General features: G+C 52.3%; 1 protein-coding gene across 1 annotated transcript; it reads right to left on the bottom strand.

Moving 5' to 3' along the window:
• Positions 1-6,571: 6,571 nt before the first annotated feature.
• Positions 6,572-13,226, bottom strand: NENF (neudesin neurotrophic factor). Its single transcript, XM_069459461.1, has 4 exons — positions 13,017-13,226; positions 8,992-9,052; positions 8,110-8,213; positions 6,572-7,125 (listed from the first exon to the last, which is right to left on the bottom strand). Exons 1-4 carry the CDS (start codon positions 13,182-13,184, stop codon positions 6,949-6,951), a joined length of 510 nt encoding a protein of 169 aa, XP_069315562.1. The 5' UTR covers positions 13,185-13,226; the 3' UTR covers positions 6,572-6,948.
• Positions 13,227-17,932: the final 4,706 nt, after the last annotated feature.

A 17,932-nucleotide genomic window follows, 5' to 3' on the forward strand; every position in this document is an offset into this window, starting at 1 on the left:
AGGAAGGAAGGAAAGAAAAGAAAAGAAATAGTCTTTCTCCAAAGGACCTCAAGATACCTGCCCCGCCCAGGATTTTAGCAGCTCTGCCACCAGCCTGGCATGCCACATCCTAATTCCAGCTGCCCTGACTGGGGCTCCCCCCGAAGGCTCGATCTTCAGGTATGAGGGGTATAACCGGGCAGAATGGAAAGCGCTCGGGGGGGAAGTAAGACCTGCCTTGGGATCCCAGCTCCAGCACCTCTAAGTTGTCAGAGGTGTGGTTTCCCAGGCAAGTAACTTATTCCTCCTAAGACCCACTTTGTCATCTGTAAAATGTTGGTGCCTCCTTGGGGAGAATGAAACAAAGCGCAGACACTGAGTGCCAGCGTGGCTCGTGCCTGGCTCGGTGCTTAGACTCGAGGCAGGAAGCCTGGCTTCAGCTGGGGGCATGACAGGGCAGGTTTGCCTGTGTAGAAGGAAGCACAGCCATGGAGATGCAGCAAACCCAATATTCCAGGAATGGGGGGGTGACAGGGAGCAAAAGACTCGCTGACAAATACCGGAGGAGGAGGCGGCAGCCTGGCTGACCAGGCCAGCTGCAAACAGGACCGCACCCCCCCACTAGCCACCCACCGGAGACCCTGGGCTTCCGCTCTCTGACACCTCAGGGTCACACTCCAGGCTCTGCCTCCAGCCCCTCTTGGTGTGTCAGCTGCTGGCTTTTGCCTCTCTTGGGGTCCCCTAGAGCCCAGCTTCCTGTGAACAGTCTGCAGCCAGCTTAGGCCCCCTGCTTGGCAATGCTCTCCAGGCCTCCAGGCCCCCAAATCGTGCACCTCAAGGCCCTCAGCCTGTGGGAGCCCCACACCCTCTAACCATCCTAGGAGGTGGTGGTGACAAGAGCAGGGCCTCGGGCAGCACTGGCCACGTGCCCAGCTGGAGGGTAGTGGGTGCCCAGAGCTGGGGAAGCCGAGGATCTAGGCAGGGACCCAAACTGTCGGGCGGGGGCTTGGACAAGCCCAGCACAGCGGAACACCCGGCACACCTGCTATTCCACCTCTGGCAGCAAGACTGTCTCCTGCTGGTGGCTTCTGACATCCTCGCGCCACTCAGGGAAGGCACAGGACAGGACAGGTAGGCCAGAAGAGGCCCTCAGTGACCCCACAGGGCGGGGGCAGGGGCAGCAACCCGGGGACTGGCAGGGATGAATGGTCTGGGCAGATGGGGCAGCTCCCACAGCTCATTTTTGGGGGCTCCAAGCAGAGCAGGTGGTCTCCAGGAAGCCAAGAGACGGGAGAGGCAGCTCAGAGGGCGCCCTGGCCAGCTGGGACCGGAGAGTTACCAGGGAGGGCACGTTTGTTTTCTTCCCAGCCTCAAGGCTTTCCTAGGCCGCCCACCCTGGTTACCATTTGCTGTGGTGGTTGCCAGGGGAACCACTGACTATTTTTATACATCGCCTGGATGATGAGGCTGCGGAAACGCTCAGGCGGGTGGGTTCAGGAGCAACCCTGGAAGCGATGCCCAAGCCGGCGGTGCTGGGGGGCTCAGCCGGAGTGGGGGAGCTGTCCTGACGCTCCAGGATGGGGCTCAGGATTCAGAATCACGTCCCTGAGTAAGGGTGAAAGAGGGACACAAGGAAGAGGTGTGGCCCAGGGGAGGAAACACCAGTCTGTTCACTCATTCACCACCTGCTCATGTGCCCAAGCATCAGTTTTCTCAGATTGTGCCAGGTGGTAGGCACACAGCTGCTAATAGGGCAAGTGCCTCCCAGCCTGGCGAGGGGACAAAGTAAGTACAATTACCGTTCATGGGATCTGGGCTGCCACAGGGGCATGCTGCGTCCTGTGTGCCCATCTTAGCACGGAGGAGGTCTGAGAAAGCTTTCTTGATGAAGTGATATCTAAGCCAAGATAGAGTTTTGCAGGCAGTTCGGGCAAGGGGGAAGGACATTCCAAGCAGAGGGAACAGCATGTGCAAGGGCCCAGGGGAGAGTGTGAGTGTGGCTCCTTCTAGAACAGAAGTCACTTAACTTCTGGAGTGCACGTGAGGGCCCAGTCTCGGGGACGTGGAAAGCCGGGCAGAGACCCAGGCCCCCTGGAGGATGTGGGGCAGCTTGTCTCCCCCAGGCACGTCTGCTGTTAGGCCTCTGGCAGCAAAGCCCCTGGGGCAGAGGGGCAGGTTCCCCCATTGCCCTTGGAACTCGGGGACAATCTGTAGGGCACCTGGGAAGCCTGAGGCTCTGAGGCTGTACGAGGGAGAGGGAGGCTTCCACGAGGGGAGGTGGGCCAGTTCTCTCAGTTCTGGGCCAGGCAGGATGTGTCCAGGGGTGGGGAAGAGAGAGCACAGTAGCTGCTCAGCAGACTTCCTCCCAAGAAGCCCGTCGCCACCCCCTGGACACATGCCTAAGGGCCTTCTGTTCACCTGTGTCCACGCACCTGCTGGGAAGTCCAAGGTGCCCCTGAGCCCAGGAGGTAGGAGTGGAATGGAGTAGAAGGGGGAGAAACAAAGAGAGACTGATCATCCTCCCTGGGGTCCAGAGTCTGTTGGCCATGTCACATACACGATTATACCTAATTCTAGCACCAGGCCTGTGACATGAGTATTTTTGTCCTAATTTTAAAGGTCAGGAAAGCGAGGGTCAGAGAAACTCAGTAACTTCTCCAGGATCATATGGGTAGTAAGTGATAAAAACCAGGACTCGAACGCAGGTGGGTCTAACTTTAAAGCCTGTCTGTCGCCACAAATGCCGTTTGCTGTGTGCCCACCCGCCACGTGCCAGGCATCGTCCTAAGCACGGCAGGTGCTCAGACTAGACGGTCTCTTTCGTGAGAATCGAAGGACGTGGCATGGGAGGGAACCATGGCGGACTGTATTTTTCCAAAGTGGTCAGGCAGGACTTTGTGTTTGCCTCGGTGAGTAGAAGTCACATCAGAGGCTGAGTCACGAAAGGAGGGACAGCCCGGCCACCACACGGTGAGAAGTTACCCATGGAGAGGTGGGCACCCCCCGGCTGGCAGCCAGCGTCCCCCACGGGAAATGTGAGTGAGCCGGCTTCTGTCATTCCCGCTGAGGGCCCCAGACATCAGGGACAGGCCCCCCGGGCCCCGTCCCCACTGCGCTCTCTCAGAGTTGCTGGCACCCAGAATCGCTGAGCACAATGAAGGGCTGTTTCGCGACACTACGTTATGGGGACAGCTGGTTGCCCAGCTACGGTAACTGGAATTAAGACTGTAAACTATAAAGTGCTGTGCACATGAAAGATGCTATTAGTAAACCCGAGTTTGCATAATGGGATTGTGGGTATCTGAGGAAGTAAACTTGTGTCTTAGCCCTCCCGAGTTGTCCCCCAAAGCAGAGAGTGGGAAGGGGTTTGTGCGCAGGTGCACGCATTGGGGACGTGATCTCCGGGATCGGGCACAGGGGACTGGGGAGAACGGAAACGGGAAGGAGGCTCAGCCCATCCAAGGGTGTGTTATTGAGCTGACACCGCTGTGACCAGCTGGGGCTTAGTGTCACCCAAACCCTGTGGCATGAGCCTGGGGGCTGTGGGGAGAATCTGTCTGACCAGGCTTCTAGCAGGTGTAGGTTGCCCCCGGGGGATGTTAAATCCTTGCACCTGCCGATTTGCAAATGCCCCTGAACGGCTTGAGCAGCTCCGCAAGGCAGGGAAGCCCAGGGAAGACAGCTGAATCAGGCCCTGAGAGATTGCACTGGGCCGACAGGCTGTGAAATGGAGCATAAAAGATGACCAACACAATGTGGCATTAAATAATCCTCCGGGCAATGATTACATCTGATGTCGTGGACAGAGGCCTGCAGGGCTAACTTCTGCCGGGTCGGCCGCTTTCCCCGTGAAGCCTGTGCAGTTCCAGGCCTGCTTGAGCAAGGCCTTGGTGTGCTCGGCCACCGTGCATCGGCCACCGTGCATCGGAGGGGCCGCCGCACTGCCTGGGCCCCGCAGGGGATCTCTGCTCATCACAGCCACCCCGCCGAGGCCTGGAGCCAGAGTGCTGGCTGCCCCTCCGGGACTGGGCGTTGGGCAGAAGCATCTCAGGACGCCGGGGGTGCCCAGCAGGCCTTGCTTTTGGGAGATTCAGCTTGAAAAGCCGCCTTCTGAAGGAAGCCCATGTAGAGGGTGAGTCTGCTTTCTTTGGACCCTTAGTTTTTCTCCTGAAGCCACCAGTGTAGTGGTGAGGAAACCCGCTAGAGGTATGAGGTGTGAGGCTAGACGTCTCCAGTCTAAGAGTAGGCTGGGGCCGGGCCAGACCTCTGTGCCACCCCCACTGCCAGGGACCTGGGCTGCTGGTCGTGTCCCTCTGCCCCACCCTTCTCCAGGACAGCCAACTCCAGCGCTCACCCTCCAGGGCATTCCACGCTTAGTGGTCTTGTTTCAGTGGCTTTTCAGCGGTTCCAGATAGGAAGCAGGTTCCACGCTCCAGGGCCGTGTTCGCTGCTCTTGCCTGTAGGGCGAGGGAGCTGGCTGCTACCCGTCTGCAAGGCGAGAAGGCCCTTTGCCACTGCAGGCCCCGGGGCTCAGAGAGGGGAAGGTGATCAGCATCTGAGGTGCAGGAAAACTTAGATTTGGGGTAAACCTTCCCAAATCACACCAGTATCAACAATACTGCAATGCACTGAGCTCCCACTGTAGACCAGGCATCAAGCTTCCCGTTGCAGATGTTGAATTTGAACTTGCATGGGAACTGGTTAAGCAGCCAACCCCTCCGCTCTCTGTCTTCCTCCCTTCGGCCTTCTCTCCTGGGTAAATAATCACAGCTCCTTGCTTCCTTCTTCACCCCAGGGTGGCTCGTGGCCTCCCCGCTACACCTGGAGTCCCTCAGCCGGAGGAGGCCTTGCCCCTGCAGCCCTCAGGTCTGCCCGGGACTGAGGGTTCCCTGGGATGCAGGACTTTGAGTGCTAAAACCAGGGGAGTCCCAGCCACACCAGAAAGTTTCGTCACCCTCAACAGTCCTGCCTGTGGGACTCATAAACGGGCAATGGCAGCCAAGCAGGTGAGTCTAGGCTGCAGGGGACCCCAGAGGAGATGGCGTCCTGGCACCAAGGCTGAGCCTTAAAAGGGAGATATGACCATTTAGAACAAAGAAAACACCGTAAGCAAATGTGGCAGTAGGGGGAGCAAGGAGCAGCAGGCTCCGGGCCTCCAGGGATCCGTGCGAGTCCTTCTTTAGGCCCCTGGACATCTAATGATGCCAATGTCCAGGCCAGTCTGTGCCCCCTCCCCTGGGGTTGCAGCCACCCTTTCTGGAACCTGGGAGGCTGCCCAGATTTTTGTCACACTGTCCTGGCGAAGTCTGGCCCAGAATTACTAACTGAGAGACAGGCAGGAGGAAGCCTCAGGGAACTGGGCCAGAACCTTGACCGGCTGCAGAGACCTGTGTCGAGGGCATGGAACTCTAGTCCCCCCATGGCATGGCAATGTGGCAAGTGCTGGGCACTCAAGTGAGACGCCATGTCTCAGGTGTGCCCTAGAGCTTGTACACCATCTGTATTCATTCCTACACATCTGTACCTTGGTGGCATGAACAAATTCCAGGATTCCAAAGAGTCCCACCTAGTAAGTCCCAGGCCCATTACTCTGCATGGGCACCAAGCTCTCAGCCTCTTGAGTGGGACCCAGGAGTTCACCGTTAGACTCCCTGGTCCTCGGATGTGTGAAAGAATAAAGCGAAGGTCAAACCTGGTCCTCAGAAAAGATCCGAGGAGAGTTGTCCCTGCGGTGGCTGATAAGGCATAACGTAGTGTCTCTCCAAGCGTGTCTGGGCCCAAGTGTATCACAACCTCCTGGGCAGCTCATTAAAAATGCAGTTCCCAGGCCACGTTCTACTAGAAATACTGAACATAAGCGCTGGGGGTGGGACCCAGGAATCAACAACATTTTGAACAATCAACTGAAGAGATTCTTCTTTTTAATGTAAAATTCTTTCTTGGGGGCAGTTGCTATTTATTTTTATAAAACACAAAGCTTTATGTCAACGAAGTTTATCTCCACTGTGAAATTTCTGGAATCAGTCTCACACAGGGTTTCTCAGCCTCAGCACCAGACATCTTGGACCAGATAATCTTTGGGGGGGGGGGGGCGGTGTGCATCACAGGATGTTTAGCTGTATCTCCAGCCTCTATATGCCAGCAGCAGCCTGCAGCTGTGACAACCAAAACCAAAAAATGTCTCCAGACATTGCCCAATGTCCCCTAGAGAGAAAAATCCCCACCCTCCCCAAAGGGATTTCCTCCTAAAATCTGACCTCAGTCCAGTGTAAGGAGCGTGTTCACCATTCTTGGAATGACCTAGCCAGGCTCTGCCCAGGCTGGACCCCGGCCCTGCTTCCCACTTTCCAGCCACACGGGGCTGACGCCAGCTCCTGCCTCCCTCGCTCCTGGTGTCCCAGCTCCCTTTCCCATCATCCACCCTGGCAACTCACCACCTTCCACTCCTGCCACCTTGCTTGGCTGTCCCTTGCCACCTGGCCCCTTCACGGGCAGGGGAGACAGAGAGCAGGACCCCGGCAGGGCAGCACAGCCCCCCACTGACAAGTGGTACTGACGGGGCTCCAAGGAGACGGCCCATGTGGAAGAACTCTCCTTTTGTAAAAACGGGAAGTTTATTTTTGTTCTTACTATAAAGTAAACATGGTCATGGTAGAAAATTTGGCAAGGACAGAAAATGATAAGAAATAAAGGTCACTCATAATTCCACTGCCCAGACAGCCGCTGTTGACATTTAGGAGGCTTCCACTTTGGCAATTATTGCCACCCTGGCTGGTGTGCGGGCAGGGATACCCAGGTAGACAGAACACTTGACCAAGGACGATAAGAAGCATCCACTGTTCTAGGTAAGCAACTGTTTTATTCAGATCTAGGTGACTCGGAGGCTTCCCGCAGCCCATTCTGCAGGAGACTTAGTGCTTGATGTCTTCCTGCCTCACCCTCCCAGGAGCGGCCCCTGCAGGTGGGACATCAGAACTCGTCCTTGATGTCGAAGTGGGGCTGGTCTTCGGGCTTGAAGTCCAGGTTGGGGCTGCCGTCCTCGTTGAGAATTCTCCGGGCCGTGTAGCCGACGATAGGATATTTGGCTTTGTACACTTTGGTGAAGACATCGTCCAGGGACTCCAGCTCCTTGGCCGTGAGACCCGTCTTGGGGAGAAAAGCCCAAGAAACACAGGGGATGGAGTGAGCGCGTCGTGTTTGGCACCCGCCTTTCTCCATCCCTACCTTACCCTCCCCACCCGCTAATGCAAGAAAAAAAAAATCTCAACAAACCAAATAATGGACCATTGACTTAAGAGACAACCCTGTATGTTGGTGGGGGTGGGGGTGGGGGGTAGGACATAAGGGGAGCAATGGCTTCATCATCCAGAGGACACCCACCCTGAGGTGGGGTGGGCACGCTTTGCTGCTGTCTGGTTCTACCTCCTCCCTCCTGATCAATCTCACCACGCTCTGCACTCCTCCCGTCATAAATTTAGGCACCCCTGCCCTTCCTTAAGTTCTTCATTTGTTTCTATAATGTTGTAGTTTAGGAGTTTGGCTCATCTCATCTATCTCAATGGAGATTTGCTGTTGAGCACAGGTGGGGTGAATGCCAGCCTTACTGTTGCACTTATTTAGACCCCTCAATAGGTTTTTTTTTTTTTTAAATGCTATCTTTTTCTTCACAGAAATATGAGCACAGAGGGAGACCTTGCTACCCTGCCCGGTTCATCCACTAAGCTACCAAGAGTGGCCTGAGGTCTCGGAGACTAACAGCCACGCGGTAAGGGGCTGAGCGGTGGCGAGTGCAGACCATAAGGGGAATCGGGCTGCCAAGGCAGGTTGGGGCCAAACTGTGATGATCATGAGTTGAATCACAAGTTCATAAGAGTCTGGACGTGACTCTGTAGGCAATAGGGAGCCATGGAAGGTTTCTGAGTAGGAGTGGCACAAAGTAAGAGAATCTCTTTCAAGAAAATGGTTGGCTATCACACCAAGTGGACTGGAGGGTAAATAGGTTAGTTAGGAAGCTTTGCTCTTGCTCAGAGTGAAAGGGGAGGGGAGGGGAGGGGAGGGGAGGGGAGGGGAGGAAAAAAGCTATGGCCAAGGGGGTGGGGCATTTTGACAAAGGCTCAAAATCTGGCTCACAGTGTCATGGGTGAGATCCGCAGGATCCAGGGACATCTTGGCCACCCCTCTAGTGGAATCCTTCCCGGTCAAGGCATTGTAGGGGGCTCCTCGTCCATAGAACTCTGCAGTGGGGCAGAAGGAAGAGGGTGTGAGCGTGTGTGCACATGCACAGTGGCCGGGAGCCTGCGCACAGCTGCGGGGCCAGGGGCGGTCTGGGGGTTCCCGAGGCCCCACCCAAGCCTAGAAAGGGCTCCAGGCCCAAGGAGAGGCAGAGCAGAGAGAACAGAACACCCAGTAAGCCACCCCGGCCACCAAGTTGGATTCCACTAATTCAAAATATGGAATAAGTCACATAGGCAGGCTGAGAGGTGAGTTTTAGAAAATACAGAATGAAAATAGCCTCTTAAAAATATTAAAAATGCAAACAAAAAATAATGCTTGGTCTTCTTAAATGTTGCTGGAAGCCAAGTCAACTGCTATTCAGCAATGTTTGGCATCAAATTAAAGACGAACCATTACAAAACTACCTCCATGGTATCATTTCTAGTTACAATTAGGGAAACCATTAGATGGCATTAAAATATTCGATAATATCCCATGCTATCAACTCTTTGCTAAGGAACACTTCTCTCAGTGCTTCAACTAGGCTAAATCATCAAGTCTGAGTTTGACTCTACAGGCACTGGGGAGCCATGGAAGGCTTTGGCATAGGAGCAGGGCATTATTAGGGCAAAAAAACTATTGAAGTAAAACATTGACAAATATTAATTCAATCTGGTTATTTTAAAATGGAAGGACAAGGACTTGCCCAGCGTTCTCTCCTTTTCCTCACAGCTTCAAGCGCCCACTCTGGCTTCCAAGCTCCCTGGGAATAAAGATTCAAAATGCCACGCCACTTACCCTTTCCGGAAGTGACATCAAACACCACTCCCTTCACTGCCAGGTAGATGGGCTGATCTTCCTAGAAAGCAGGGGAGAAGCGGTGAGGAGGATGGGACGGGCCCTGCTCTTCCAGGGTGAGTTAGCAAAATCTCTCCTCTCGCAAGCTGTGCAAAGAGCGGTGGGTAAAGTCCTAAGCGGCCTTCCGTCAAGCCCGGTCCTCGCCCGCCTGGGCCATGTCACGCCCACGCACAAAAACCTGGACAACTCCCAAAGTCTCTTGACAAGAGCATGGCAATCCCCTCCTTTATAAAGAAAAATTGGGAACTGAAACAACTTCACGCAGGTAAGAATTCAAAATAATATTCAATGATGAATTATTTAAATCAGCCCAAATTTCTTTTCATCTTCACCAGTGGACATACGTGGATATAACTGGTATAAATAATACATTTTATATTTTGCTTCTTATAGTTAACATTCCATCATTAAACACTTCCACACACTGAAGTAACCAGAATGGCTGTCACCTAAACAGCTCCCTGGGACCCCGTTTTATATTAGTGATACTGTGTACTTGTTTGTTTAGCTAGTCTTCTATTTGGGGTATTTGGGTTGTTTCCAACCCTTGGAACTATAAATGGCAGCGTTATGAATAATAGCTTTCTACAAATTACTTTCTAATTTGATGACTTACTTCCTTGCGGCCTATTTCAATATATAGAATTACTGGACCTAAGTACATGAACAACTTAGTCACTTTTTATATTTTACCAGTTTGTCCTTCAAAAACATTAAACTGTTTACAGTGCTAATAATGTAAGTAATGCTGTTTCCCCATAGTTCTACTCCCAGTGGGTTTTACACTTTATTTTTCGCTATATTAGCAGGTAAAAAAATGTCACCTTAGAATTTCCCCCACCAACAGAGAATAACACAAAAGCAGATGGCATGCACTTTCTATCTCCCACCAAGCGGGGCTCAGGCTGGGATGACTAGCACAGTCCCAGGACACCCAAGTCCGATCTGTCTTTTGTCTCAGCCCAATTGTGGGTGCAGAGACATCAGCCAGGGGGCTCACAGGCCAGGTAAGGGTGGGAGTCACAGGAGGTTGGGTCTATAGGAATCTTGGGCTCAACAAGCATACGCTGCTTGGCCTTCCCTTTGGGGTGGGCTTTAGGGTTCTTGCCCTTGTGGAGCTTACTGTCCAGTGTTTGCATGCCCGTATCTAACAGAGGGAGGAACTGAGGCTCAGAGAAGTTAAGCAACTCACCCAAGGAAACACACCTCACTGGCCCACAACCCAAGTCTGTTTCTCTAACTAACGTGGGGATGACACCTATCCATCTTGCAGGAAGGCTGCAGAAAACAGTGCACGGGAGCGCCTAGCAGGCACGACACAGCGGCTCGGTAAATGGTAAGCTTTTATTATTCCGTAAATAGCTCTTCAAGACAGTCGCCAGAACTTCTGCTGGCTTTGTGGACCCTGCTCCACCTCACTCAGCCGGGGTTATCTTAAGCGGCATGGCTGTAGAGGCCAGCAGACTGCACTGTTCTTTGTGATGATTTACTGCCTTTTCTTCCCTATGATTACTTGCTCCTCGGCTTTGATTGCTTACCAAATGAGACTATGTATTTATATCAATTTCTGAAATATATTACAGCTATAATTTAACCATGGTGTTTTGTCACATTTTCCATTCGGCGGCTTTTTCTTGGATATATATTTTCTGTGTGCCAAGGAGTCATATAAATATAACATTCACATCCATAAGATATAAAAACAAGCATCTCATGACTAACACTCTCTACTTCTTCAACAGTAAAATATTTATCTCCTCATGAAACTACAGGGTGTCCCAAAAGTCGCCATACATAGGGGAAATGGGAAATAGTAGCCTGTAGCTAAGTGTACCTTTATTTACCAAATATTTCCTTTGTGTGGGGACTTTCAGGACCCCCTGCGGACACCGAAGGCGTCAGCTCTAAGAGGAAGCCGGAATAAAAGGGGGGAAAAGAATGTGCAGCACCTTGCGAGCGATTCCGGCTACCCGGGTATTGCACAGGCCACACGGAGCAACGGCCTTAGCAGTTAAACACCGCGTGCGCTACGGGGGGAGCTCTGATCACGTGAAGACGGACATCCGCTGAAAGCAGAGCCCACAGGCGTGGATTTCAGGCCTGGGAAATGGCAACTGAGAAGGTGCGGGGTGTGGGTGTGGGGTCCTCCCCCTCCCTCTTGGGAAGCATAAACGCAGACTCAGGAATAAAAACGACCAGAGAACCATGACAAAGACACACGCTCAGCACCAGCTTCACACCATGTCTCCCCACCCCCTCGCCCACCTGCACAGGTGAGACCTTTTGTGATCTAGAGTTGGATGTATATAAATGGATATATCACTTTTTATCTATTTATGACCACAGGAGGTCATAAATAACAGCAGGAGAGCTGTGTTTTTCCAAGAGACCAAAGGAGGAGTCACCACAGTATCAGGGTCCTAGCTCAGGTCTTCAAGTCCAGCAGGCCTGGGTTTGAGCCACCACTTAGGAGCTGTGTTGCCTTAAACAAATTACCTAACCTCTCTGTGCCTCAGTTTTCTCCTCTGTGATACGAGGATAATAAAAGTATCAGCTCGATGGGCTTTTGTGAGGGTTAACCATGGTAAGAGATATAAAGCACTTAGAAGTTTAGGGAAATAAATGCTAGTTTCTTTTATCCTCCTATAGGTTTTGAAAATTTTAAGCTCAAAAAGGAAATCAGATAACCAAGCAGAAGGACATTACAGGTTTTTTTAAAGGAAAGATAGAAAACAATGTATTTCCCAAGGGACAGGGACTCTGGAAGTATGTGAAGTTAAAACTGGAAGGGGCCTCAAAGAGAATCTAGCTAATGTCTTCATTTTCTGGATGAGGATATCTAGGCTCCGGGAGGTTAAGTGACTGACTTGTCCAGAGTCACAGAGTAAATGAGAGAGAGAGCAGGTTCTGGAACCTGGAGCCTTGGAATCCACTCTCCCTCTGGGTCCTCATCCGCTCAAGGTTCTAACCAGCCTCTTCACAAATGATGCCCAAACTGGCGATCCCATCTCCTTCCCTTTTGCCAACCTAGTCCATCCAAGCCCACTTAACTCAGGAGTTAGAGACCCCAGGCCAGAGGGTTGTAACAAGAGGACATCGGGTCCCTTCCTGCTCTACCACTAACAAGTGGCATGCCTCAGTTTCCTCACCTGTAAAAGCAGGAGATTGGTTTCTGTCTATGATATCTATGATCTCTCCACCACCCCTGCTCCCCCACCTCCCCGTCTAATATCGGCCCCCCACAGCCTTGCTAAGTGCAGCCTCTTGTTTGCACACTACACACCTGTCGCACTGGACCCCACCAATCCGCACGGGTAGGTGGTTGTGAGTTTTCTGGACGCCTGCAGACTATTGACCGACATGGTGTGTGTGTGTTGGAGGGGGTCTCTGTCTCTAACTTCCTGTTCCCCATCTGCGCTGGCCCCCAGCCCTGGCTCAGACACTAAACGTGGGTTTGAGGACTCTGCTGCGGAGGCGGCCTGGGAGGTAGGGGCAGGAGAAGGAAGTGCAGGCAAAGACCTGCCTCCAGGCCCCGCCAACCCAGGGAGCTGGCTTTGCTTCCTCCCTCGCTCCGCTGCCACTCCCCCGATAAGTAGGCAGAGTGACCGCCCTCGGCTGCAGTGAACATTAAAAACTAAACCTTCTGAGGTTCTTATACAGACCGCCACCGAAAAGGCAGCTCGAGGGGGAGTCTCCCGGGAAGAAAGAGGGAGTGTGCAGGCAAAGCAGGGCGCTCCGACTGTTGAGGACTCGCCCTTATCCCTCGGCCATCCGTCCCCGCCGGGACCCAGGAAGCCCCGCAGGCCCGGGCCCAGCGCGGAGCCCAGGCTTCGGGAAGGGGCGCCCGCCGCGGGCCGCGCGTCCGCCTGGCCTCCCTCGCCGCGGGCGCCTCCCCGATCCCCGATCTCCGCGACCACAGGCCCGGCGTGGCCCCCAGTCCCCCGGCCCGCGCCGCCCCCGCCTACCTCCTCCCCGCCGTAGCGCGCCAGCTCCTCCTCCGTGAAGAGCCGCACCGGAGGCCCCCGCTCGGCGGGGCGCGGCGCCTGCCCGGCCCGGGCTGCGAGCGCCAGGACCAGGACCAGGGCCAGCGCTGCCAGCGGCCGCCGCAGACGCCGCGGCGCGGGGACCCCCATGGCGAGCTCGCGGCGCAGGGCGACGGCGGCCAAGGCGGCGCGGCCCGCGCGCGCCCGTCCCGCGGCCCGGAAGCCCGCCCCGCGCCCGGGGCCGCCCGAGGGCGGGGAGTCCGGGATCGCCGGCCTTGCGCGCGCCTCCCGCGCCCCGCGGCGCTCCGGGATGGCTGGGCCCGGCCGCTGGAAACTTCAGAGCTGGGTTATGACCCCGGATTCCTAACTCCAGACTGGGGACTGAGAGTCAGCAAAGAACGACAGGTGTTGCAGCAGTTCCTTGATTAGGTGCATGGATGTCACAGCCCGACATTCCACCACCTGGGAAGGTATATTTATAAAATAGAACCCCTAACTGTATTAATTCTCTTTTATTTGGGGCCGATTTTTTTTTTTCTTTCTAGTTGTGTTGAAATCTCTGGTCGCCAAAGGAATTTTTGCAAAGGGTAGGGCACAGCACAGCTACCCCGAAGTAATAACTAACCTACGTGCAAGCCTTCGTTCATTAATTTATTCGACAAATAGTTTTTCAGGGCCTGCATGTACCAGGTCACCGGGACGGAGGCATCCCTGAACAAGACAGAGCCATGGCCACGTGGGGCTTACACTGTATGGGCAGACAGACAGAAAGTGAGATAGGTAAGTAGTATGTTAGATGGTGGTAAATACTAGGGAGAGGAATCAAGCAGGGCAGAGGGATAGGGAGCGCTGGGCGGTGCCATTTTATTAATAAATAGGTTGGCCAGGGAAGGCTTCACTGAGAAGATGGTATTGTTTAAAAAGGAAGGAAGGAAGAGCAATGGGGTAAAGGCTCAAGGGCATGAATGCCGAGGAAGGAGAGTGCCCTGCTTGTCAGAAAAACAGCAAGCAGGGAAGAGGGCAGGAGATGAGCTCTGGGAGGTAAGAAACTGAGGGGGTTTGGGAGGGGGTCATCTTGCAGGGCCACACCGATTATTTTGAAAAGACTTTGGCTTTTACTGTGCGTGAATGGAACAGAAATGAGTTAAAGTGTTAACTGGCTAACTCTAGCTGAAGCTGGGAGGCTACTGCATAAATCCAGGTGGGAGACACGGTGCCTTGGAGCAGAATGGGGGGTGATAAGTGGGTGGACTTTGGAGACGTTTTGAAGGTGTGGCTGGCAGATGAGACACGGGGTGAGAGAGGGCGAGGAGTCAAAGACGACCCCACGGTTTTTGGCCTGAGCAACTGGAAAGATGGAGTTGCCATTTATAGAGATAGGAGCAGGTTTAGGGGAAGATCAAGATCAGTTTGGGGCTTGCTCAGTTTGAGGGGCATTTGTGACATCTCACTGGGCATATCAAATTGACAGTTAAATATATGAGTCTGGAATTGGGGGACAGTTCCAGGGTGGAGGTAGAAATTTTGGAATCATTGGCAAATAGGTTGTATTTAAAGCCATGGCAATGGGTGAGATCACCAAGGGAAGTGCATGTAGGCAGAGAGGACTGAGCTCTTGGGGCCTTTAACACTTAGTGATTGGGAAAATGGGCAAAGGAGACCAGAGAAGGGCTTACTGTGTGCCAGACACTGATTTCAGCACTTTTACATGTATTGACTCATTTAATACTCACTATAACTCTGTGATGTAAGAACGTTTATTTTATTTTATTTTTAGAGACAGGGTCTTGCTCTGTCACCCAGGCTGGAGTACAGTGGCACAGTCATTGCTTGCTGAAGCCTTAAACTTTTGTGCTCAAACTATCCTTCTGCCTCAGCCTCCTGAGTAACTGGGACTATGGGTGTGCCACAACACCTGGCTAATTTCTAAATTTTTTGTAGAGATGGGGTCTCACTATGTTGTCCAGGCTGGTCTCAAACTTCTGGCCTCAAGCAATCCTCCTGCCTCAGCCTCCAAAAGTGCTGAGATTACAGGCGTGAGCCACTGCACCCGGCCGTGCAATGTAAGGACTACTATTATCCTCCATTTTATAGATGATGACACTGAAGTGCAGGAACCTTAAGTTCCTTGCCCAAGGTCACACAGTGAGTGGCAGAGCCAAGTCAAGCACAGGCCATGTGTCCCAGAGTCTGCCTCATCACCAGGCTACACCTCCCCTCAGGGACTGTACCAAACGTGTGTACATTTACATATTCAACAGAATAGGCTTCTAGTGCAGAGTGACCTACACAGGATCTGTCCACTAACCATCTGAATGTCAATTTCCGCGTTAGTAACATGCCAGCCTGCCTCCTTCATAGGACTGGGTTGAAACTAACGACGATAATGGATGCAGAAGGCTGTGTGTCTGCAGTGTATACCTTACACTGTGTCACAGGATCTCCAGGTTGAAAGAGGCCTTTCTAAGCCCTGACTAGAATATCATCCCCTTCCCAATGCATCATGTTCCTTGATAACATCCCTACAGTACAGCATGCTGCTTCTCTGCTTGAGCCCTTTCTTTCTACAGTTCTGTTTTTTAGGAGCCTCCTTAAGCCAAAAGATCCTCTGTAACTTCTACTGATCACATCTAGCTCCCCGCTCCCTGAGATGCTGAAGATGCATCTATAAGTGAAGAATATGTTCATATGCCCTTGAATTTCTCCAGGCACCCCCTGATTGATCTTTTTTACTTGAATCCAGATTCATTTTTCCAAAGCACTTGGAATATCAGTCAGTCATCTGCAAGAAAAATAGAAACTATTCTGAGTAAAACAGAATGGCTCTAATGCAGGGAGTTGGCTACACAGGTGATGAAACAGGTGGAAACAACCCTGAGGCAACTCAGAGATGGCAACAGCAGGAAGCCACCATCCGGCCAGTGGAAGGGTAGAGGTGGTGTTTATTAACGTCTAGGGGCCTGGGTTAGCTGGCTAAGCTAAAAGCACAGCAAGCCTTTGTACCAGGGGCTGGAGGTATGCAAGGGAAACTGCCAGAGGCAAAGAAAAAGGGAAAGAAAAACCCTGGCTTCTCTCTTGCACTGATCCCTTTAACTCTCAGCAGTGCCTCTTCTTGACTGAACCCAGTGGAAACCAAACTGCAGGGCCATCCCCTGTACCCCAGAGCAGAGCAGGGGAAAGCAAGAACTGGATCTGAGAGCAAGCCAGCCCAGGATCAGCACGACCCAGCCTCTGTGATATGGCCTCTGCCTACCTCTCCGACTCTGTCTCCTTTATGCCGCTCCAGCCACATGGCTTTCTGCTTGTGCTCCAGCCTGGAGCCTTTGTACTACACCTGCCTGGGGTGCAGACCATCATGTGCTGGCCCTTTTTGTCATTCAGGTCTCAACTCAAAAGTAATTACCATCAGGAGGCCTCTCTTGACATCCTCCAGGTATATTAGCACCACCCCACCCCCCAGCTGCCCTATCACATCACACATCCTGTTGTATTTTCTTTCAAGCTCTTATTGCCATGTGAAATTACTTGGTTCATTTATTTATTCAACAACTATTTGAGTACTTAGTAAGTGCCAAGCACTGTCAAAGGCACTAGGATACAACAATGAACCTCACCCTTGTGGAGCTTCCATTCTAGTGGGGGGAGACTGAAAAGAATGTCAGAAGATGGTATGTGCTAGGGAGAAACATTAAAGCAGAGTAGGGGGTGTGGTGGAAGGTTGCCCTACAGAGACATAAAAGATTTCAGGCGATTTGCAGGGCTTTGCTCTGAAGAAATATGTGGTGTTAGTTCACAGATCAAAAGCTGCCTCGCCTCAGGAGGGCATCTCACTGATCATTAGTGATTTCCATGGCCACGCTGTCTCAGACCTGTTGGCTTGCACCTGATGCCTCTGTAGGACGAGGCTCGGTATGGGGTCACAGGTTGAGAACTGATCAAAGAATGCCCGCCTGACAGACACCTGCAGCTGGAAACAATTAGCCTAAGACAGTTCCCGCTTCATTCCTGACTACCTGTCTCAATCAACAAAAAACTAGATAAAGAAATACAGAGCCACTATATTTCTGTTTAGCCTTTCTGCTAAGTGATGATTTTATCTCAGGACTTAGAAGTTTATCTTAGAAAGATTTTGTAACCATTTGCTCACGTAGATAGCGTTAATTAAGGGATCTCTGGAAGCTTTTGGGGAGACTTTAAACCTAAACGAACTACCTGTTATGATGCAAATCTGTTACCACTGGCAACTAATCACTGCACCAATAAATACTGATGCAGGACTTCACTTGGGGCCTCACAGCTCACAGGAATGCTGGAAGACTCCCTGACCCCCATCTTTTAAAACTATATTTTCATCTCTGTGTCTTCTTTTATTTCTCTAGTCTCTATTTTCTATTTCTATTGTTTCCATATTCCTTGCAATGACCCCTGCTAAAGGGACTTGATTTTTGCTGGGAGCGTAGCTAACTCCCCACACTGGAAGTTGGGTTTGCTGCTTTTATAGGATGCTCAGAGAAGCCATCACTGACTAGGTGACATTTGGGGAAAGACCTGAAGGAGGTGAGGAAGTGAGTCACATGGATATCTAGGATGGGAGCATTTGAGGCAGAGGGAACAGCCAGTGCAAAAGCTCTTAGGCCAACATATGCTTTGTATGTTGGAGCTGAGAGAGTGAGGGGTAGGAGCATTAGGAAAGGTAGAGGCTGGGGGACAGATCCTATAGGGCCTTACAGGTGTGAACAAAAGCTCTCTGAAAAGGAATTTGGAGGAAAGACTTTATTCCTGTGAACAGTTTGCAAACCAGGCAGACAGAGCCCCTGTTGTAAAACACAGGTGTGTTCCAGGGAACAAAAAGAAGGTTCCAGTTTTATAGTAAAAGTTTCCACCCAGTTTCCCAATTA

The sequence above is a fragment of the Eulemur rufifrons genome, chromosome 27 (genome assembly GCF_041146395.1).
Source record: "Eulemur rufifrons isolate Redbay chromosome 27, OSU_ERuf_1, whole genome shotgun sequence".
Lineage (NCBI taxonomy): Eukaryota > Metazoa > Chordata > Mammalia > Primates > Lemuridae > Eulemur > Eulemur rufifrons.

Coding starts and splice junctions, on each gene's coding strand:
- NENF (XM_069459461.1), bottom strand. CDS start 13,184: ATGGGGGTCCCCGCGCCGCGGCGTCTGCGGCGGCCGCTGGCAGCGCTG. Junction 9,053..13,016: donor CGCGCTACGGCGGGGAGGAG/GTAGGCGGGGGC, acceptor CCTGCTTTCTAG/GAAGATCAGCCCATCTACCT. Junction 8,214..8,991: donor TGATGTCACTTCCGGAAAGG/GTAAGTGGCGTG, acceptor GCCCCACTGCAG/AGTTCTATGGACGAGGAGCC.